At 40.5% G+C, this 21,862-nt stretch overlaps 1 protein-coding gene across 1 annotated transcript in view; it reads left to right on the top strand.

Moving 5' to 3' along the window:
- WWC1 (WW and C2 domain containing 1) overlaps window positions 1-21,862 on the top strand; it is a 61,097-nt gene that overhangs the window by 35,081 nt on the left and 4,154 nt on the right. The window contains exons 6-18 of the mRNA XM_042880666.1: window positions 311-440; window positions 917-1,063; window positions 1,918-1,991; window positions 4,881-5,123; window positions 6,529-6,618; window positions 8,924-9,462; window positions 14,280-14,388; window positions 16,121-16,201; window positions 17,077-17,163; window positions 18,000-18,192; window positions 19,269-19,421; window positions 20,021-20,121; window positions 20,918-21,065. Of these exons, the coding sequence (XP_042736600.1) occupies window positions 311-440; window positions 917-1,063; window positions 1,918-1,991; window positions 4,881-5,123; window positions 6,529-6,618; window positions 8,924-9,462; window positions 14,280-14,388; window positions 16,121-16,201; window positions 17,077-17,163; window positions 18,000-18,192; window positions 19,269-19,421; window positions 20,021-20,121; window positions 20,918-21,065 (2,095 nt within the window). The remainder of the gene's footprint in view (window positions 1-310; window positions 441-916; window positions 1,064-1,917; window positions 1,992-4,880; window positions 5,124-6,528; window positions 6,619-8,923; window positions 9,463-14,279; window positions 14,389-16,120; window positions 16,202-17,076; window positions 17,164-17,999; window positions 18,193-19,268; window positions 19,422-20,020; window positions 20,122-20,917; window positions 21,066-21,862) is intronic.

Here is a 21,862-nt window from a genome sequence, read left to right as displayed (position 1 = left end):
TCTGGTTTAGAAACAAGGTAATTAATAGAAGTCTGTCTGAACACTGGTTTTTTTGGTGTTTTTTTTTCCTCATGTCTTCCCTCCCTAAAGAATCAAAGCAATTGCGTGGCTAAAATCAGAGTTTCGATGTTTAATGTACTTCTGATGAAGTAGCTTAAAAGGAACAAAGAGCTCCAATCATCGCTGCTTGTCTTTTGACATAGTGTGTTTTCTTAAAAATGATTGTCAAGATGTATGTCTAGGGTGATTTATATAATGCAGTTAATTTAAGATGTTAGCTTACTGTATGTTTTCTCAAATTTCTACGCAGTATTGACATGAAAATGTCTGATACTCAAGGTGGCTACAAACTTGATGAAGCACAAGCCATTTTAAGTGAAATGAAAGCTCTCAAGAAGGCCATCACATCGGGGGAGAAGGAAAAGCAAGACCTCATTCAGGTACTGAAGCAGCTTTTGTAGTATTTTGTCCCTATTAAATTACTTAAATTTAACTTTAAATTAATTATTTAGATTTTACATGTCATTTAGTTTTTATTAATCTAAAGTAGTTCTATATTTTGGCTGGACTGTGACCCTAATCTTCAGATTTTGGAAATAAGAAATACAAAATAGCATAACTGACAGTAGTGAACACTTGGTTAGAGATGGGCTGTTGTCTTAGGGTTTCTTGATCTTGTCTGCTCTGCTGTCAAAGAGCAAATATGCAGAAGCCTTAAAAAAACAGTGTCCCATTTGGTCTGTTTCCTCCAGCAGGCTCCCAGCAGAGAACATGTGGGCATGAGAGTGTGCTAATGCTCTCGTGTTTGCAGGGTCTGACTGTATGCACTGAACAGTCAGAGTTTCAGCCAAGGCGTATAGCTGCCAAGGTATTTTGAGTGAAAGTGAGCTCATGTGATGAATTTTTATGGTTTCAGAGTTTAGCCAGGTTAAAAGACAGCTTTGTGAATGACAGAGGATCACAGTCAGACCTGTGGGCCAGCAATGTGTCCTTAGAAAGCTCAAGCCCTTCGTTACCCAGGCAGTATCTGGATGTCAGCTCCCAGACGGATGTTTCAGGAAATGTAAGTAACAAGTGAGAAACCAATTGCATGTGGAAGCATTCCTCTGAACTGGAATAGCACTGCCATAATATTACCATAATAAGGTTTCAAGCATGGGTGAGTGTCTATGAAATAATGATCTCCTGGTTTAAACTTCCATGTGACCAAAGCTCTTCATAAGTGATACGCTACTAGACAAGAAACATTCCGTAGCTGTGTATGGACTAAACTCTAATGAGAACTCTTCTCTTACAAGAGTGCATTTTGCTTTCAACTTGCAAATGTTAATGAGTAAGAATGATAACATACGTGCTGATATTTTGATGCCGTTAAACATGCGTCGCGAGTGCTACGTAAGCCTTCAGTCTCAAGATCATAATTGGCAGGCTTTTGCCAGCCTCAGCGAGAGTTTGAGCAGTGCTTTAGAATGCACTGTGTGTTATGTCAGTCATCACAGAAGCCTCTCTTGTGAGCCATTACTTAAATGTTTGTGACCGTTTTCAATCAGGGCCTCACATGTGATTAAAGCTCTTCAATTTGGCCATGATAAGACATCATTTGTTTTCAAGACTTAACAGCAGAAGTAAGACTTCATCCAAAACCAAATATGTCACAGAACTTTAAGATTTCAAAACTACTCGTGTGTGCATGAAAGTAGGAGCCTGAGATGCATGCAGTAGGAACTCCACTGTGGTGAATGAGGCAAAAGAGCTGCTGAATCTTGTGGAAAATATTTTCCCATTTGTGATTGGTATAACTACGATAACTGATGAGTTAGTTTGATAAGAGAAAGTGTAACTTGCAGCATCATTAGTGTCATCAGAAAATGTCAAAATAGGAGTAATTACTAAGTTACTGATTTTGTTTTGTCTTAGTTTATTACCAGCAGCAATAATCAGTTGGCTGAGAAAGTAAGATTGCGCCTTCGATATGAAGAAGCAAAGAGAAGGTAATTCTGTGGTCTGTTTTACCTTTGAATGTCATTCAGCTTATTTTGAAATTGTATTCCACTAGGAAAGATGCCACTTAGCAGTATCTCTGGGTTTCAGTCTAAATAAATACGCTGATCTTTGAGCCAGGGAGGCAACACGTTTTCTGGGCTTACGTTATCATTTAAGAAATAAATATCCATCCTAGAAATTACTAAGGAGTGACTAATACATCAAGAACTCAGTTTAGCCACACCTGTGAGGACATAAGTGGCTTTGCTGCCCATTGCCAATGCTTCCCCATTCCATTCCAAATAAGGAGGCTGCACTGAAAGGCATCTCCTTACCTTATTCAAAATGTAATGAATGTTTACATGGCTTCAGGTCAGATAAGAAGAAATGAATATTGCGTTCACACCTTGCATACCAAGACGTGGTTGAATGACTACAATTTTAGTGCTTGTCTGCTTATCTGACAAAATGTAAGCTTTTACTGTTGTTTTCTGATCTGAGATGAATGGAGAATAGACTTTTTAAAATTGTACCTACTTAAAAAACTTCTGCCAAAATGAGACTGTATCTTATTTTAGTACAGATAAGAGCTAATTCAGCTTACTAGGAGATCCTTTTTTTTTTTTTTTTTTAATGGATCGATACCACTCTTAAATGAAAAAAAAAACCATGAAGCAATATTATTTCTGTGGACTTTGGCTGGGCTAGTCCTTGTTGAGAGGTGTAGCCATCAGCAGTGGCGTTCTTGATGTTAACTGCTCTGAAGGGACTTGCCTATTCCAGAATAGTAACTTTAAAGGTGCAACCAGTACTTTAGTAACTTTAAAGGTACAATCAGTACTTGGGATATTTGCTGTTCAGATACAAGGCTTAAGGCTGAGAATATTCATAGTGTTCTCATCTTAGTATACTGGCATGCACGTTTCTCAGCAGCATAAATTTTGATCTGTATCTGTGGTAGTTGTCAAAGAGTGTGTGTGACCAGCCACTGTTGACAGGAGCTGAAACTTTTGTGGGAAAGTTTGTCAGAATTGACTGTTTTGCCAAACCAAGATAAACATCTGCCATAAGATTAAAATCATTCTATGATTTAAATCAATAATAATAGTAAAATTATTAATCCTCCAGGTGTAACAGGATGTTTCAGTGTTAAAAATTATTTACTTTTAAGCTTTTCTCAGGACTGCAGTTTAGTTTACAGTCTTTACATCTTCAGATTGAGATGAAGAGCTCTCACTATAGCCTGTATCTTTTCCAAGGAGCAAGTGAGTAAAATGAATGTGAAGAGAAAATGAATATACTCTTTACAAAGAAATGACATTATAAGAGCAGGCTAATACTTCATTTGAAGTATCCATGCAAATGTATGCCAGAAGTGATCAGATTAATGCCAGACAATCCTCTTAAACTCATATCCCTTCAAAATGCACAGAGGAATTCTTGGATTATGAATTAATGCCATTGTTAATTCTTCATTGGAGCATAGTATTACACTTAATCAGGCACTCAAAAATAGAATAGCTCCTAAGAAAACATAAAACTAGTTGAGTTGAATATCTAACAATTATGGACATTTAATTAGAATAAGTAACCTGCTGTGGGAGATGGGTTGACAGAAAAAATGAGGCTTCTCTTCAGAAATGTAATCTCTAGCTCATCTCCTGTAATGGATGAGGCAGATCAGTCTGGACAAGCCTAATTTTTGCACCTTGATTTTACAGGCTGCTGTAGGGCTTAAGTTTCTCTTGGCATGTGGAGCTTGGGAGACAAAGCTTTATTCTTCACGGCCATTGTTCAACCATTGTGTAGCTGCTGCTGTCCGGGTCTGCATTCTGTTACTCGAATCACTTCACACTGAGTTGGTTAGGTTTTGCACTTCTGTAGCATAAAGCATATTCTGGAAAGAATCATCCAGATTAGTAACCATAACTATTTGTTGTGCCCAGTTTATGTTCAGTAACTCCATCAGATCCAAGACCCACACAGGTTTTTTTGCGTGCCTCTGTTGCATTGCAAAGCAGGTGATTGTTAGAGCAACTTAGATACCTGGGAAACAGGGAATGGGCAGATAGTTGTGGTGAGCTGCTGCCTCAGCCACTGTGAGCTCTGCTATCCTCTTCTGGAACTTAACAACAGCTTTGTCAGGCAGATCTGTGTTGCAGTTGACTTCTTCCTGAACTCTGGAACGATATGTTATATCAAAATGCACTTCGGTGTTCATGCAAATAAGTGATTCTGGATTTAGGTGAGATTGCAGTGCCTCTGACTTCTCACATCATGTTGTGCCAGAAGAAGCCTAGCTATTAAATATTTTCATCAAGCTTAGTGTTGAATCAATGGTTGTATTATTGTAATAGTGTATGCATGTGATTAACTTCAGCATTGTACAATCAGAATTTGTTTCTAAACTATTGAGTAATCAGATATTTACCAGCTTGTCTGAGTTCAGTGTAGGGAGTGTAGAATTGTCTTCGATAAAACCAAGTAAACGTTGGATACTTACTGCGTGACACTGTCCACACTAAGCACTGCGAGGGCATGAAGGTGTGTGAAACACCTCTAGAATGTATCTGACAGCTTTTTTTTTTTTTTTAATTTGGAATTTTGAATGCTATTCCCTGACTGATGGAAACCCCTAGTTAGCTAGAGCCTTGGCTTTCCATTGGAAGTAAACATGAGTTAAAATCCCATTCTGCATATTGGCCCCCTGTCAGAGCCACGCTTAAACACCCCCATAAAGAGGGCATAAAAGTGAGATTAGTTGTCTGTGTGCTCAGATTCTTCACTGTTATGGAAGATGTGGTTGGTATGGTGCATCTTTGTGCATCTGTGGAACAGCAGCTCCAACACTCCTCCTGGAATAATTGTGGTTTTTTTTTTCTTTCTTTTGCCTGCAGAATAGGAAACCTGAAAATACAACTGGCAAAGCTTGACAGTGAGGCCTGGCCTGGCGTGCTGGATTCTGAGCGGGATCGGTTAATATTAATTAATGAGAAAGAGGAGCTCTTAAAAGAAATGCGATTTATTAGCCCCAGAAAATGGAGTCGAGGAGAGGTAGAGAGACTGGAGACGGAGAGAAAGCGCTTAGAGGAAGATCTTCAGGCTGCTAGAGACACTCAAAGCAAAGCTCTAACTGAGAGGTAGGTCGCTGGGTGTAGGACAGAGCTTGCCTCGCTGGAGGGGGTAATCGGGAACAAGCAGCAGTACCTCCTGGCTGGCTACTAACAGCACTGTGCTCTTAGCCTTGAATAAGGCCATTTCTGAAATCATCTTTCAAAAGAAACTGACTACAGTTGTTAATCTCCAGTGGGGAGTCCTTGTTTGGGCACATTCCTCCAAGTTGATCCTGTATGAAAAAGTAAGAAATACTCTAAATAGCTTTGTATAATGATAACTAACTCCGTTGTTCCTATATGCAGCCAGCTGCTGCAGTTGCTTTGCTCTCTGGAGCATGCAAATGTCAACAGATAAAAGTTCAAAATTTAAAAAAATTTCAGTTTGTTCAGAACACCCTTGTGTGGGATTTCTCTAGGAATTGGTACTTGACAGGACTGTGGGAGACAGATGGACTGTCCTGTGAATCTGAACTAGCTGAAAGAAATGAGAGCTATCCTCCCTAATTTTGCGTTTGTTGCATTAGGAATGTACACTGAGGATGAATGCTGCATTAGGTGCTGCCTACAGCTGCTTTACAGTCTGGATGTATTAATGTGGATGCCCATGGCAATGCTATTTTTAGTCACAGTCTCTTCAATTTATGTGGAATAAGAGTACTGCATTCATTTGTCTGTCTCTATTTTCATTTCCTCTACGTGCTCAGTATCAAGGCTACATAAATTTTCTATGTCGTCTCTTTATGGTTTTATCGTATTGGAAAAATTTTAGGAGTCTCAGCTGCAGGATTTTCACCAGCATGAAAAATCTATGGTTGACCAAATGTTTCTTTGCAGTGCTGCAAGATGAACATTTTCATTTGTGATTTTTAGGAATATGGTTCTGTTCAAGTGTGCTGAAGAAATAAGTTGTTTCTTGGGAAGGATTTCGTGCCTGAAGGCTTGTTAAATTAGAGAACAAGCACCTAACTGCACGTTGTGCCTCAAACAGTCCAGGTGTGAAATAAAACTGAGATGTTCTTAAATTCCCTTAATTCATGTAAAGTCATAATGAGATGGTTAATAACTGAATCGTATAAGCCTTACTGAAAGCCAATGAAAGCACTTCTTTATTAGCCCAGTAACTATAAGAACGCAGTGTCGTATGGCAAGCAAAATCTGTTAGACTTCTTGTGAGGCCTAATCCTAAGAAACATTAACTTTCATATTATGATGCATAATTTTCTGTTGTTGGGAATGTTTTCAGGATTGAGTTCTTCATTCTAAGAGTTTGGAAGTTGGTAAGCACTGCACATCCTAACTGAGTTCTGTCCTTTATGTTGTACACAGTCATTAACTTTAGTAGGATTTCACTGGAAGAATAGAATTTCCCTTTACTCTTCATTTTAAATTGCAAATGCTGTTTTAGATCATCTTTTTTCTTTTCTCTTAGACTGAAATTGAATAGCAAAAGAAATCAGCTAGTCCGAGAACTGGAAGAAACAACACGATTGGTTGCCATGTTGCACACCCAGCTGAAGAGGTATGTAACCTTTAACAGAAGTTGTAGGTTCTTTAGCTGCATGTGGTGTAACTGCCCTTTCTCTGCTAACAACTTCACCTCTCAGCTGAGTGATCTTTAAAGACCTGCGGTAAGTAGTTGCCTAAGATGCCTGGGATTCCTGTAGTCAGTAGAAAGAGGAACCTTGAGGATTATGTGCCCCACTCGAATTAGATAGGCATTTAGAAGGCGATAAGTGTCTTTGCCATGGTGCTTCTGAGAACAAAGTGGGTTCCAACAATCCCTTTTATTTCTGACATAGGACTCTTAGGTGACCGTGGCTAGGAGTGATTTTTCCTTTCGCAAATATTTGGAGCTATTTTATTAGTATGTATGTTAAAGACAGCTTAATATCAACACAGCAAGTGAAATGTGTCTTAAAAATGTAAATACATGTTACTGTGTTACGATTCCAAGTATGCTGTTGCTTACTACGTAGGCAATGTGTTGTGTTACCCCAATACTGCTGTGGTTAATGTGGTATACAGAAATATTTCTGTAATCTTAATGTGGTCTGCTTATGTAGGTTGTAGTTCTTGGAAGCAGTGGAATTACTCTTTTCAGAGACAAATGCATGTCTGTAAGCCGTAAAGTCAAATCTTTATAAGTGGCAACTGTCTTTAGCCTTTTGATTAGAAAGAGTGTTCGGTGGGGTTTTTTCTTTGGTTGAGGTTTTTTCTATTTGTACTGAATTTATTCTGTTTGTAGCTTCTGTTCCACTTGGATTCTGTTTCTTGTTGTGAAGATGATACCGAAAAGACTGGAAAAAAATCATAGTGCAAGACTGATTTGTAAATAAGCCACCATGGAGAATAGCTATCTGTGATGTTCTTGTGCAGTGGAGCTGCATCATTTTGGTTTCTTCTAGCTGATCAGGGATCTTTTGAGGTGACCAAGAAGCATGTGAAACTAATTTTTCCTAACTATGTTCTCAGTGTTCTTGGCATGCTCCTTCATAAGAATAAGCCTTTGCTATTAACCCTATAATACGAAATGTCTGCCATTCAAAGGTATGCACAAAGTGAAGTCGAGCCCAGTTGGTTGATGAGGACAAAGTTAATTTAGAACAGAAACAAACAAAGAAACCCGCTCCGTTTTTGTAGAGAAGTACCTCTAGATTCATTAGCCCTTAGCAGATTTACATATATTGCTAAAATGCAGAAATGTTTATCGCATCTCAATTGTTTCATCCAAAGGTTTTTTTAACAAATGTGGTGCAGTGCACATCTGTCATAAAAACGAAGACATTCTGTGCCAAAATTATACTGGATTCTTTTTCTTGTAAGGTCATGGGTATAATTTTATGATTAAGCTTCTAGCTTGTTCCCATAAATAATGAATTATTAGGCTTAATAACATCCTCACTGTTTTTCTGTGAGACAACTTAAGCCTAAGCCACTCACACATATACAGAGATATTTTTAATAGCTAATCCATATCTAAAGTAACAATTAAGAGGTCCTTAAACAGTCAGCAGTAAACAAGGTATTTATTATCTGAAGCAGCAGAACTGATTGAAGCAGAATTTCTAAAGATGGCATACATAGTCAGTACCAGAGGTCTAAGCACTTGCTCAAAACTAATTTTACTGTTATATTTTGTTATTGGGTCTCTAGGGAAAAATAATTAGTGAGGACTAATTCCATAGTTCAGCCCCAATTCTTGCCTTTGCTCTTATGGACCTGGAATCCATATAGCAGCCTTTCATGCAGGTAGATCCTTCCAGTGTTCTGGAAACTGCTGCATGTTGTGTGGGCCATGTGGACAAGTTCCAGGCAGCTGGTGTTGTCCTTCAGAGCTGAGCTCCAAGATTGAGGTGGATAGAAACTTTCTTCTGTATGGACAGACGGATGCAATAACTTGATCTGCTTGCATGACTTTGCCTTTTCTTTTTTTCTTTTTCTTTTTTTCTTTTTTTTTTTTTTTTTAAATGTGGTGGTTATTGGAAATTAACAGCTACCACAGATTTTTGCAAACAGAAGTGGGAGGAGAATGTTGTCACTAACTTCTGATTGCTTCAAAACTATTTTAGTATTGCTTTGGCTGAACAGGAGTTCTTAGGAGAATGTTAATGGTGAGTTCAGAAACGTGCGTGAACTCTTTTTATTAAAAAGTGGCCTAACTTTTCCACTGGGTAGACTGTGGTTCTAGATTGGGGTAGATGGAGCTAATGCATATGGCCTGAGCTGACAAAGCAAAACGCACTGACTGCGCTTGGAGATATTTTAGTGTCTATTTCAGAAGTCAAGAAATACAATATAACTGTTTTCTGACTTGTCTCCTTCAGTCTCTCCGCCAGCATGCTTTCCCTCTCCTCAAGCAGCAGCCCTGGCTCTCTTGCATCTAGTAGAGGATCTCTTGCCACCTCCAGCCAGGATTCATCCACCTCTGCCAGCTTCACTGACCTCTACTGTGAGCACATGGAGCAGTTGGAGCAGCTGGACTCAGACTATCAAAACAAGATTGACTTGCTCTTGGAAGGAGCCACTGGATTTCGGCCATCAGGCTGTATCACTACTATTCATGAAAATGAAGTTGCAAAAACTCACAAAGCAGATGCCACCAGTCGCATACAGGCTTTGAGATCGCTGTCTGGTACTCCAAAATCCATGACATCACTGTCTCCAAGGTCATCTCTCTCTTCTCCATCCCCACCTTGCTCTCCACTGGTGATAGACCCACTCCTTACTGGTGATGCCTTTTCAAGCCATATGGATTTTGATGATACAGAGATAAGTACAAATCTCTCAGAAATCACCCTAAACATTGGGAGTGGCAACTGTGGACTGGAAGAGCCTAGAGCAGGAGATAAACATCTAGGTCAAGGTACGATAACAGAACATTTTTGTGCACGTGTATGGGTTTATTTTAATGTAGTTTAGAAGGCATTAAGAAGCAAGTGTTGCAAAAGCTGTCCCTCATTTCGAGATCTGTGTTGGAAAGTGCATTCCTTTGTACATCCTGCTTGGGAGAAAGGCTTGGTATTTTAATTTGTGCGCAAAATTACCAGTAATTTGATGATTCATCCAGAAGACTGTTTTTAGCGACTTGTACGTATACACAAATATAAATTTCAGTGGTGGGATGTCTGGATTAATTAGGCACTTAACTACTCAGACTGTGGTCTATTGTGTTAGGTCTGACATTAGGAGGCAGATAATGCCATATTGATGAAAATGTTTTGGGTGAGATCTGAGGATGACTCGGAAAGCCGTTCCGCTTAACAGCAGACAAATGATAATCAAAATCCTTCCCTGCCACTTCAGCGTGCATGACAGCTCACTCTGGATCCCAGTAAATCAGTGGCAGTGAATTCATTAATGTTAGCTGAGCAGGCATGTCAAGGCTGTGCTCAAGTTTCTGCTGTTTTGAGGGGGTGGTCTCTTAGCAACAAAAACGTGTTCAGGTTGTAAGCATGATAAAATAAGCCATTTAAAGGGTGTGAATGTTCCGATGCATACATATGGCTCGTATGTGGTTGGGAGAAATTCATCCATTTTTAGAGTGATGGCCCTGCTGTGGTGGAGGGGAAGCAGGAAGTGGCAGTTAATGCCATGAGCTGGGGCCTGTCTGAAGCTGGTGTCTTGACAGTCAGGTTAAACCCAATGGAAACAACTCCAAGAGCTTGAGTTGTGCGTGTGGCAAAGAAGAGCTTTAAGGCAGTGTGAACTCCTTGGCTATAGAGTTATGAAAGGGCTGTTTGTTTTTTTCAGTTTTGTACGGGATCATAAAAAAAGCCTACGTGAATAAAGGAACTAGCACCATGTCATCACTTCCTTCTGTCATGGTTGCCATTAGAAAAGCTGGTGCTATTTAAAATATGGTAAAAGACATGAGTGCAGAGCTTCCCCTTTAAGTTACTATTTTCCTATAAGCAAGAGATATTATGGGTTTGAGTAGGAAACAGTAATTATTCCTATTAGAACAGGACACTGATTAGTTCTAACCTTTTTAGCTCTTCAAGATTTGTCAAGGCTGTTGAAGTGAAAGCTAAGGTGTTAAGCAGATTAAGTGATTATTACTGTTACCCAGTCAGCAGACAAAATAATCACCATAAGTAGTTTATTTCAGGGCAATAATGAGACGAGATTTTACTCCTCTGGCATTTTGTGGGCAGTCTGGTATAGCACCCAAAATGAGGTGGCTGCAGCTGTGTGGTCAGTCCATGGCCTCGTGGCAAAAGCATGCTCACATGTTCTTGTTAAGAAGAGCTGAACAGCATGGATCTGAAAGATTTGCTTTTGTTTCCTCTTAAAAAGGAAAATAAAAAAAATCCCTGCCACTTCTGAGGCTAATAATGTAAGGTTTCTTCTACTACCTGAGTGACAACTGAGTGGTTTAGGTGAAACTAATAGCAAAACTTGGAATTTGGTGGTGTCCCGTTCTTTGAGGAAATGGCATGGAATGAGGACAGTGCAAAGCATGTACTTTCAAGTTCTTGTTATGCTGTGTCAGTGACAGCCCATGAAAGAGGAAATGGCATGAAAAGAAAACTTAAAATTTTTTGTATGAATTAAATAAAAAAACGGAGGGAAAAAAAACATAGCAAGTGTTACCAGCCACCCTGTGAATTAAGAAGGGAGTAGAGCCAGTAAACTTCCATTAACTTGCTTTTCTGATTAATATCTCTCCCGAATCATGCAGTTTAAAATAAGATACCCAAACTTTGCATTAATTAGCTACATGAAAAAGTTCCAGGTCTAGTGTGCACGTGTGAGTCTTAAAGTGCTGAGTGTCTGAGTGGTTTACAGGAAATGTGAGGGGGGGGAAGGATGGGTGCATGGCGTCATTTTCAGCAAGCCCCTTCATCTTTATTCAGGTTTACACTTCAGCATTCTGATGTCTGTGTACCCACTATATTTTTGGTGTTTGTGCATGCTCTCTGTTCCCTGTTTTTTACTGGGGTAAGATGAGTCAGAATTCTGCCAGTTGCTTTCATTTTAAATGCACGTTTGCCAAACAAGACACAGCAGGTTCAAATTGTCACAAGTTCCTGTTTCTTCCGAGGCCTTTTCCTATGGGATTTCAATTATCTTGGAGCTCAAGAGCAGCTGGGAGCTGAAACATCAGACAGTAAATCTCTGCTTCTGAGATTCCCCAACTACATCTCAGTACCCATCAGCTTTACCCATCAGTTTTCTGCACTTTAGCCTGTGCCAGGGGCTCCTGTCCTGGGTGAAGGTGTCCCAAAAAGACGCCAGAAAACAGCAAAAAACAAAACAGGCCTCCAATAGAGGGAGGCTTAAGTTTCCTTAATTGCAAAGCTAGCAAGCCAAAAAGGGGCTGGAAAAGAAGTGATTGCAAACTGTTGCAAATCTGAGATGTGTCCAGAAGTGTGCATTGGGAAACTGAGAGGATTCATTCACTCCCCTTGACCACAAGATACTCAGGTGGAGTTATCAAAAGCAAAGGCTTTCTGGGTTGAAGTGATTAAATGGCACTGGTAATCAAAGGAGAAAAAGAGCTTAAGCGTGTGGAGACCGATTTGCAGCATTCTTCTTAATAAAGAAGCTTAATATGAAAAGATTCCTGGATTGGCATTTCAGGGAGCAATGCATAAACATCCAACAACTAGAAAGCAGGGGAGGAACCAGGGAAGAAAGGGCACAGTGCAGTGCGGAAGGAAGAGGAAATACTCCTGGCCTCTCACGTACCCGGGGCCGGGGTGTGGGGAGCACAAGGGGCCGGGCCCTCCCACATGGTGTGAGAGCAAACGGGTTGAATTGAGTGCCAGCATGAAACATCTCCACTACTTTCTGTTAATGATTGAGCTGCTGTGTTATGGATGGCAAAGTTTACTCGTGTGGTTTGACCTCTGGGGAAAAGGTCTGGATATTAATTTCTGTCCAGCAGTTCTATGGGCGTTTTCGGGTGGAAAAAAAAACAAACATCCTTTGGTGCTACTGTCAACAGAAAAGGATGAGTTGGCCCAAATTACTTGCACACATGAGCAACATATTGATGTTACCTGCAGCACCATCTACTGATAATTGTAGAACAAGTTTTTTATCAGTCTACAATCCTGTGTTGAACTTGCACACTTCTTGCATCGGTGCTTTTCAAATCTGTTTTTAATTATGGGGCTTTATGTAACTGTGTGCAGGGAAAAAAAAAAATCTGCTTGGTAATAAAACACAGGATGGAAACAATAGATTGATTCAGGGTCCTCATAAGGAATCTCTTTGGAAAGACAAAAATCCCACAGGAGGAGCGTGTCCTCACACCTCTGCTGTGGGGTTTGTTGCTCTCTGTGTGACAGCATGGTGCGTCCTCACCCACAGAGCAGATGTTTCTGGGCCATGCCAGTGCTGGAGGGGGATGAGCTGGATGTGCCACAGTGCTCATTAGCTGCTCTGGCACACCCAGTTCTCAGACCTATGGCTGAAGTTCTGCCTGCAGAGTTTGCCAAAATTTTGAGTGTGCATCATTCCCTGTTTTGTAGCACAAGAAATGGAATAGAATAGTTGTTAGAAGGAACATACCAAAGATCATTGAGTCCAACTGCGTGACCTCTCCAGAGCTAACCAAATGTTAAAGGATAGTAATGAGAACATTGTCCAAATGCCTCTTGAATGCTGATGGTGTGAGACATCCATTCCTCCAGGAAGCCTATTCCAGTGTTTGACCACCCTTGCTGCATTGAAATTTTCTCTCGTGTCCATTCTGACCCTCCCTGGGCACAGCTCTGTGCCATTTCTGTGTACCCTGTGGTTCCCATACAGCAGAGACCAGCACCACCTCCTTAACATCCATATGCAAAACTTTTTGCTTTACCTCTCTCCATTTCTGTTCTGCCTTCTGTGTGTTTCTGTGTCTGCTGACCCAAGTCCTGTAACTTTTCTCCCCATGTGTATCTAGATAACCTTATCTTTCCAAACTTATATTGTGTCTTCTGTATGCTAACCTAGTTGGTCAAGGGGTATGGGAGTGCATTTTCTTGCTTTTCCCCCCTCCTTGAGGCTGAACATGGTGTAAGCTCTCCAGGTAGGATATACCCCTCAAATAATCCCTTCCTGGCCAGAGCTCACTTACCAGTATTTGCCTTCCTTGCTTCTCTCTGTGGTGGTAGGACAGAAGGGCTAGTACCTGCTCAAGGCTCACTTGCAGAAGAAGCTCTTTTATCGGTTATTGATGTAATTTTTTTTGGAGTTTAGAAGCTCTATATCTTCTACGCATTGTCCTCTTGTCCTGTGTACCTCCTTGCCTTTCAAATGCTCTGAAGCATCATCACTTCTTTACCCCGTAGCCCCAGAGGTACCTGGGGCAGCCGTGGTACTGCAGCCAGCACAGCGTAGCTTCCATCTGTGGGCACTCTGCTGCAGGACCCAGGTATTAAATGGGCACTGACTGTGCAACTCCTGCTCTCCTTGCTGCCACATGCTGTTCCTCTGGTTGTCTCAAAGCTGTGTGCCCTCCAAGTCAGTCTGGCCTTCTCCATAAGTACTAATTCCACTCTGGATGATGAGCACAAGTCACCCTGTCTTTGTGCTGTCTGTGTTCAGAAATGTGCTATTGTTTACCTGAAGAGGGATGGGGAAAAAAAATGTAATTCAAGGGGAGAATGAGGAAAAAGCTGCTTCTGATCCAGACAGTTCATTATCATTAACATTTGTTTTTGGTTTTCTTCTGTGCTTTTCTGATAGGTGTAAATGCAGCCGGAGGGACAATGCTGAAGGTGGCGTGTGTGTCAGCTGCAGTGTCTGATGAATCTGTTGCTGGAGATAGCGGGGTGTATGAAGCCTCTGTGCAAAGGTAGACATCAGATCTTTCTCTAGGAAGAAGCTAACGATTCAGCATTGCACACAGGATTCAGCTGGGGCGAAGCTGCTTGGATGGTTTTTTTTTTTTTGTGATTAGATGACTAAGATTCCCGACCTCAGGCTCTATAATATTTCTGAAAAAAGCAAAACTGTAAGCAGGTTGCACTGGATTACAAACATGACTTGCGTATCCCATTGCTGGAAACAAGGGTTTCACTTCTGTCTTCATGGAGAACTGCTTGAACAGCTCATCTCTTTCTGAAACCACTGGTGAGCTGTGACAGCAGAGAGCCATCTGGCAGGTGTAATGCTCCCCTCTTGCCAGCCAGCCCTACTGTGACAGTGACAGCCCTCAGCCTGAAAGGCCTCTGGTATGCTATGGAGGAACAAAGAAGCACCTTATAACTGTCTGAGCTGTGATGCAGTTTCTGGGTGTTTTGGGTTCAGTATGTGACTCGTGCAGATATTTATCTCTTAGTACCTACCTTAGGAATGATATGTGCATTACTGCTTCTCTTGGTGTTCTGGACTTAGTGCTGGCTAAAGCTATCTGGAGGGCTTTGACAAAAAGTACACTGAAAGATATTGTTCTGATTGATACCTGTTTTGATTCTATCTACCATGACTTATCTTACTGTTTTTATTGACAGAGATATATGTTATGGGGCTTTTTTTTTTTCCTGTATATAATTTGTAGATGTGAAAAATAGCTGATCTCTACTCCCATCCATTTTACTAATGAATCCTCCAGAGAGATGAGTAATCAGTGTTCACAGGACTATTCCCTTGTGGAATGCTTTGTAACTTAGACCTTGTCGTTTCACGTCAAACAATCACTCAGAGATATCTTAGGACTGTTGTGTCCTCTCCATGGGGCAGGAGACTCTGTGGCAAGGGGAGGGAGGGAAGGAGAGAGAATGGGGGGGGAAGCAGAGAATGCATCCCGTGTATATTCATGTCTTACGTGACTTAATGTTTGGGTTGTTGACTTGGCAACCTTTGTAATGGCTGCAGTATTGTTTTGATTCCTGTAAGAAATAGTGAAGGTAGGATGAACAATACATTTGTCCTCTGTGGATGAAATGCAGAAGGTTGCCAAGGAATATGGGAGACACTTTGATCCTGTCTTAACATGCTACAGGGTAGTCTCTCAGCTAGTTAGATGGTGAATATAGCTGTTGGGACTTACAGCTCATAAAAGCTTGGAGGAGAAACTGGGAGGAAAAACTGTGCAGGTGGCTACTTTAAAGAAAACTTACCAAGGTACTCTGTCATTTTTAATGTTCCTAGGGAAGTTTGATTTGTTAAAGAAACAAAGGAATGACTTAAATCTAATCAAACTTGAGAATGTTTGCTGTTGTGGTGCAGGATAGGATTTTAACTGTTAAGTCTTATTTCTGTTGTTGGGCAGTCAGCTGTCTTTAATAAAATCCTGTCAAGGGAACCCTTTAATAACCCTCCCTGCCTTCTCTTTGCACAGTTTGTCATGTGGCTTTCTTGGCAGCAAAAGGGGAAGGCATATGACTTTCTGCTGATAAGGACTGCAATACATAATACATACCTCTAAGGGTGACTGAACTTCTTTAATTGGGCTTTCTTCTAGATGCTGGTTTTACAAAGTCTATATGCTCAACTGAATGGAAGGCAAAAGATTTTCTATTGCTTGTGTGGTAGCACCTTCAATAAGAGGGAAATTAAGCCCTTAATTGTCTGATTTCTCTTAGACCGTGTGCATCAGAAGTGATGGTGTTTGACAGTGATGATACAGAAACAGTTGGGACAGCTAAAGTGCAAATTGCAATGAGGTAAGCACTATGTATTTTACTGGATTTTCCTTCCTATAGAAAGAATATTCAAGTTTATGCTTTGTTCTGTTTACTTACCATATTTACCTTATCCCACTGGTATTAACAAACACTCTCTTTGTACTGTCATTGACAATTACACTCATCTCTGTGAGATCCTTGCCCCAGTTGCCTTCTTTCATGTCTCTAGAAGTCAATTGGTGATAGTGGTATGACAGTACAAAGTAACATTTGGAGCACTGACATTGCTGGACTGCAGGAAGCATTTTGGTGGTTCCCTTTGTCTCCTTCAGTATGCAGTTTGTGGGGGCAAAAGCTAATGAGGGTAAATGGTAATCATTGGCCATACCTGAATCCCACAAGAAGCAGGTAAGGCATAGGAGGGTAGGCACAGAAGTGTTGTCCTTAAATGATTCAGTAGAAGGTGATTTATTAGTAGAGGAAATAAAAGAAGTGTAAAATTACCATGTCGTGGCCATCACAGTAAAACAATGGTTACCCATAATGTCTTTGCAGTAAGTGTATCAAGTATTTCTGCATGCAACTTTTTTTTGTATTAGATTGATTATATAAGGCCTTTCAAAAGGTTTTAGTTCAATACTGCAATTAAGTAGATCCCCAAATAATCAGTGTGGTAACAAATCTGTAGTGCATTGTATCTACGAACTCTAAAGTTACGCTGCACATTCTTGTAGCAGGATTTCATGTAACACAAACTGATGTTGTTATAAACTGCAGGCAGGCCATGTTCCCATTATAGTTTTGTCTTAAGTGTGTAATGGTTTTTCCAGTACTGTTGAAAGAAGTGGGACACTCATTCATGGCATCTGTAACAGACTTTTCTCTAATGGGTTTTTTGTGTCTTTTCAATTCAGATATGATGAAAAAAATAAGCAATTTGCAATACTGGTTATCCAGCTGAGTAATGTTCAAGCACTGCTGTTACAACAGGACCAAAAAGTGTAAGTGGGTGAAATAAACATACTCGATGTATTTGTATTAGATTCCAGTAGGAGCTAAGCAGATGTTGATTCTTTGCTCAAGCTTTTAAAATGTGTGTGTATATATATAAATAATATATATAATTCAAAAAAATATACCCCTTCTGAAATGCTTATGAGTTTCATAATGTCACATCCTTTATGAGGCCTGTACTCAAACTGGAAGATGCAGCTTTCTCCTCAAAGGTCTGTATTAACAAGAGCAAACTTTGCTGGGGTTAACACTGGCCAGCAAGATTCTTAACTCTCGCAGCACCCAGAGCAACTATGTCAAGTGACGAGAGGGCTGTCATTCTGCTGCAGAACTCATCTTGGAAACGTGCACAGATGCATCCATATATAGGGAAATGCACAGGTTCCACTGCACTCATTCGAGGCATAACTTTTAAATTCAGCTGTATAGTGAGTAAACTCACATAAGCTTGATTGATTTTTGTACCCTTTTTTCTACTAAAGGGTCATGTTAGTGTGTCATATAAGTTTAAATTTAGTCATGTAAGTTTCTCTTTAGTGACAGGCTGTGCAGAGGTAAACCACTGTGTGAAGCAATCCCGTGATCTTCCATCACAAGATTCAGAGAGATGAAACCTACAGCAACTAACACCACCTTGTCTCTGATTTTGTGATGAGATGTTCCTTTTCTTTCCTCAGTTTACTAATATTCCAAACAGCAGGATAGGACAATCATGTTCACCGTGCTCAGGAAGAATTTTGCTTACAGATCTATGGAGCTGTTGCAATGGAGATGACTGCAAACTTGTCCAGCAGTACTGACTGCAGCATGTTTTTTGCAATAGGAACGTTCGCGTGGCAGTCCTGCCCTGTTTGGAAAGCACAAGCTGCTTGTTTCGCACGAGACCGTTGGAAGTTTCAGACAATCTCATGTACAATGAAGTATTTTGGGTTTCTATCTCTTACCCAGCTTTACGCCAGAAGACTTTAAGAGTTGATGTTTGCACTGTAGATAAATCTTGCCTTGAAGAATGTTTGGTTAGTATTCATCTATTTCAGTACATTTTCTGTGTTGATTTTTCCTTTCTAAATTGAACAAACTTTTAAACTTTGAATTGTGGCAACTTCTCAGAGTCTTGTTTTTTATAACCCTGAGCTTCACTATTAAAAATCACATAACCGCTGTTTTGAGTGCTTGTGATTCCCTAGTCTAACAAGCCCCTTCTTGTTAGACCAGCCTTTTGTTCAGTGCTAACTGGATAACTTGATTTAAATGCCACTGTTTCTGGAGTAATGTACTCTAGAACACGAGTAGAGTGTGTCGAACTGGGATATAAGCAAGTTAAGTTACAGAACTCTTTTTTCTCCTGCAAGTGTTTTGTAGCGTCTTCTATGGTGGAAGGAAGTGCATGTTTTATGATGGTTCTGCATTTCTTCCTTCACCTGCTTTGCAAAGCAAATCCGGGGTCAGGAAAAGACCTGTTTTCCAAATAGAGGTTTCCTGTCTGGCAGCATGTAATGTCTTACTGTACCTGAGCTCCTGATGGGACCACATTAATCACATGACGTGTGCTCAGTGTGCAGTCTGTTGAACTGTGCTAGTGAAATGGAGTCTGCTCAGACGCCAATTAAACTAATTGCAGAACAGCTTTATTTTGGTTGTAGATTTGTTTATTAAATATGAGGTGGGAAAAAGGGAAGGCAGGTGAAGAACGGAATACAAAGAACTATAACATCACAGTCTGAAAGAGTGATATTTTTTGTCAGCCTTGCAGGTCTCTTGAAAGGAGTCTTCTCCTGTTCCTTTTTATTTTGAAGCTGTGGCTGTAAGTTATCCCAGCTGCAGCAAGACTGTTAGTACTTGTACACAGGACCTGTAGTAAGGCACTTGATATTTGGATTGGAAGTCTTAACCAATGTTAAAATAGTTAAGCATAAAACATTACTAATGCAATTCCTCACATGCTGTTGAAATGATGGGGATAAACAGGGCAAGTTTTCTTTCTGGTGAACTTGCCAAACTCAGGTAGTCCTGACTTTTTGCTTTCTTCTTACTGGTATATAGTACTAGTGCATTTCAGTATTTTACTAAAACTATTTTTCCCTCTAAATAGGGTGGAGCACAAATTAGCCTTGCTGAAATATGTAGATCTGGAGAGAGATCAACCCGTTGGTATAACCTCCTGAGTTCTAAGTATCTGCAGAAGCAAAACAGAAAAAATAAACAAGGAAACGTTTATTCTGAAATATCCAGCACTGATAAAACAGTAAGAACTCCTTAAATCAAAGAAATATCTTACAAACCCTCTCAATAGTACTTTTGGGATGGCTGAAGAAAGGACTTTTACAACAGACAAGAAACAAAGTCTGTCGTATTTATGTTTAGAATGTTACTAAATGCAGCAAAATAGTAGAGTGATTACAGATATGCCCTTGTCCCAGGCTGGCTGCTTACTGAAATCTGCACCTTGTGGAGCATGAGGACTATGGTGTGCAGTCTGATGTAAGCAGTGTGTCAGCTTTTGCCTTTCTTCTCACTAGACAGATTACCTTGCTGCAATAAACTTGCTGGGCAAGTGAAAATACACACTCACCCTTTCTGTGTGCACGGCATGCAGCATGAACGTAATATGCTCAGTCTGGTAGTTGCACACATGCTGTGCAGATAGCAAAACTGGCAAAAGCTGGACCAGGTATACTTAGTGGTTTTGACTGTATGCTGACATGTAATGAGCTGCTTGAGCAGTGTGGATGTAGAGATCACAACTTTCTCCTGCTACACAGCTGGCAGGGCTGTTCTGACCAAAAGGTTGGGTGTGTTGCTGTCAGAGTACTACCTTTAAAAGAAGCCTCTTGCTCTCCTCAGGACTCTGTATCAGCACTCTTAGAGCAGACGGCTGTTGAACTGGAAGCTGTGGAGAAGAAACTGGAGGAAAGCAGAACCACTTTAACTAGTGGAGAGGGCTGGTAGGTAGCATTCTACTGTCTCGTTATCATGGGATTATCAGAGCATTTGGGGATTCAAGACTGAAAATTGACGTGCAGAGAAAAAGAAGTAGGTGATACCAATCTGTGGAAACCTGCTTCCATCTTGCCGTGAATTTTGTATTTCTTCTGTTATGGAGATAGTGCTTGGGAAATTAGAACAAAGCTCAAAGCTTAGAGATAGTTATGATAGCACCGTGTTCATTCTTTGGTAGAATGTACTGTGAACCTCCGAAAGCTCCGCTGCATGGTGGATGGTTTTGCTTCAGTATTAGTTTCGGTGGTTGCTTACACTGTTTGGCTTCAAATTCTATTAATGGAGCCTTACTTTTGAAATAAAAATGCAAGCCAGCCCAATGGACTTGATTGAGAAGCCAGCAGAGTTCAAGTGAGCTGAAAAGGATGTTTAAAAAAGTGTTTCCATTTTCTCCAATATCACTTCTTAAACTAAGATTAGTTGCATCCCGAGAAATGGACTCATCAGACTACATGGCTGAACCCTGAACTTTCTCCATTTGTAGCAAGATCAGTGTGAATGCAAGGTTCTGGTTGCAGTGGTCATCTTCTACTGCAGCTTCACTATAGTTTTCCTTATTCTCTTGTGTATAAAACTTCAGTGTGTGTAATCTCAGTTGCTACAGAACCACTGGCAACAGGTGCAACTGACTGCTGTAGGGATGAGTTTCTGTTCAGCAGCTTACGGGAAGTAACCCCCTTCTGGGACACCTGAATGTTGTACAAAACAGGCCAGTTCAATAACAGAAGCTCTTCTTAACAGGCAAGATGAAGAGGTTGCTGAGCAGGAAGAACTGGATGAGATCAGTGAAAATGAAGCAGAAGAAGAGGAAGAATTCTGTGCTGGAAAATTGCTGTGGGAAACAGAAGAAAGTCTGAATTCCCATCCTCACGTGGAAATGGCAGTAAAGGTAAAGCTTGAGTTAAACTTCCTGTTGTTTAATGCAGTGTTCTGAGCAGCCCTCGTTTGATTGCACCATCCGAAGACTTGAGGATCAAACCTTCCTTTGCTTTTCTCTTAAGTGCTTACATGTGCAGTGTTCATACTTCACTCTGGTTTTAAATGTGAAAAGGAATAAACCCTCAGGGAAAAAAAGCCATGGTGAGGCAATGATTGAGAACTGGTTATGAACACTGAAGACGCAGCCCTTTGCAGTAAAGAGGTACCTGTACTTGATTTTTATTCTGTTTATGGCCAAAACTCAAATTACACTGGGAAACTGACTTTCAGCAGGTATGAGTTTGTGTGGTTAGCTTGATTGTGCAGACTTTCTCCTACCAAAAACTCTCACGGATTGGCACTGAAAATAATCATTTTCATATTTCACTGGGCAGCAACCTGATTTACTTACGCAACCACAAGGCATTGCTAGTGTGAATGGTCTGCACCAGATGCTTCCTCTGAAGAGTGAAGTGTAATGCTACCCCAAAGTCCTTTATGCTGAACCAATATTGTCTATCCTGTGATACTGCACATAAGGCTGTGTATTTTATTAGCTGTGCTTTTTTCTTCTTTCTAACAAAAGATTTTCTGACTTCTAGAAACTCAAAAAAATCGTTGTTTTTATTAGAATATTTTCTGTTGTCTGATGTCAACATTTTTCTCCTTTCCGTTCATCTCCTGCTAAGGGAGCTCTTGTTTTATTTAAGGTTTCAGTTGAAAGGGAGAAATTGCTGCTGCTTAGTTGACTGAGTTGCTGTTATAGAG

This window comes from Lagopus leucura, unplaced genomic scaffold, assembly GCF_019238085.1.
Source record: "Lagopus leucura isolate 7727_CA_CO unplaced genomic scaffold, USGS_WTPT01 Super-Scaffold_100027, whole genome shotgun sequence".
Lineage (NCBI taxonomy): Eukaryota > Metazoa > Chordata > Aves > Galliformes > Phasianidae > Lagopus > Lagopus leucura.
This window is presented reverse-complemented; position numbering and strand designations above follow the sequence as displayed.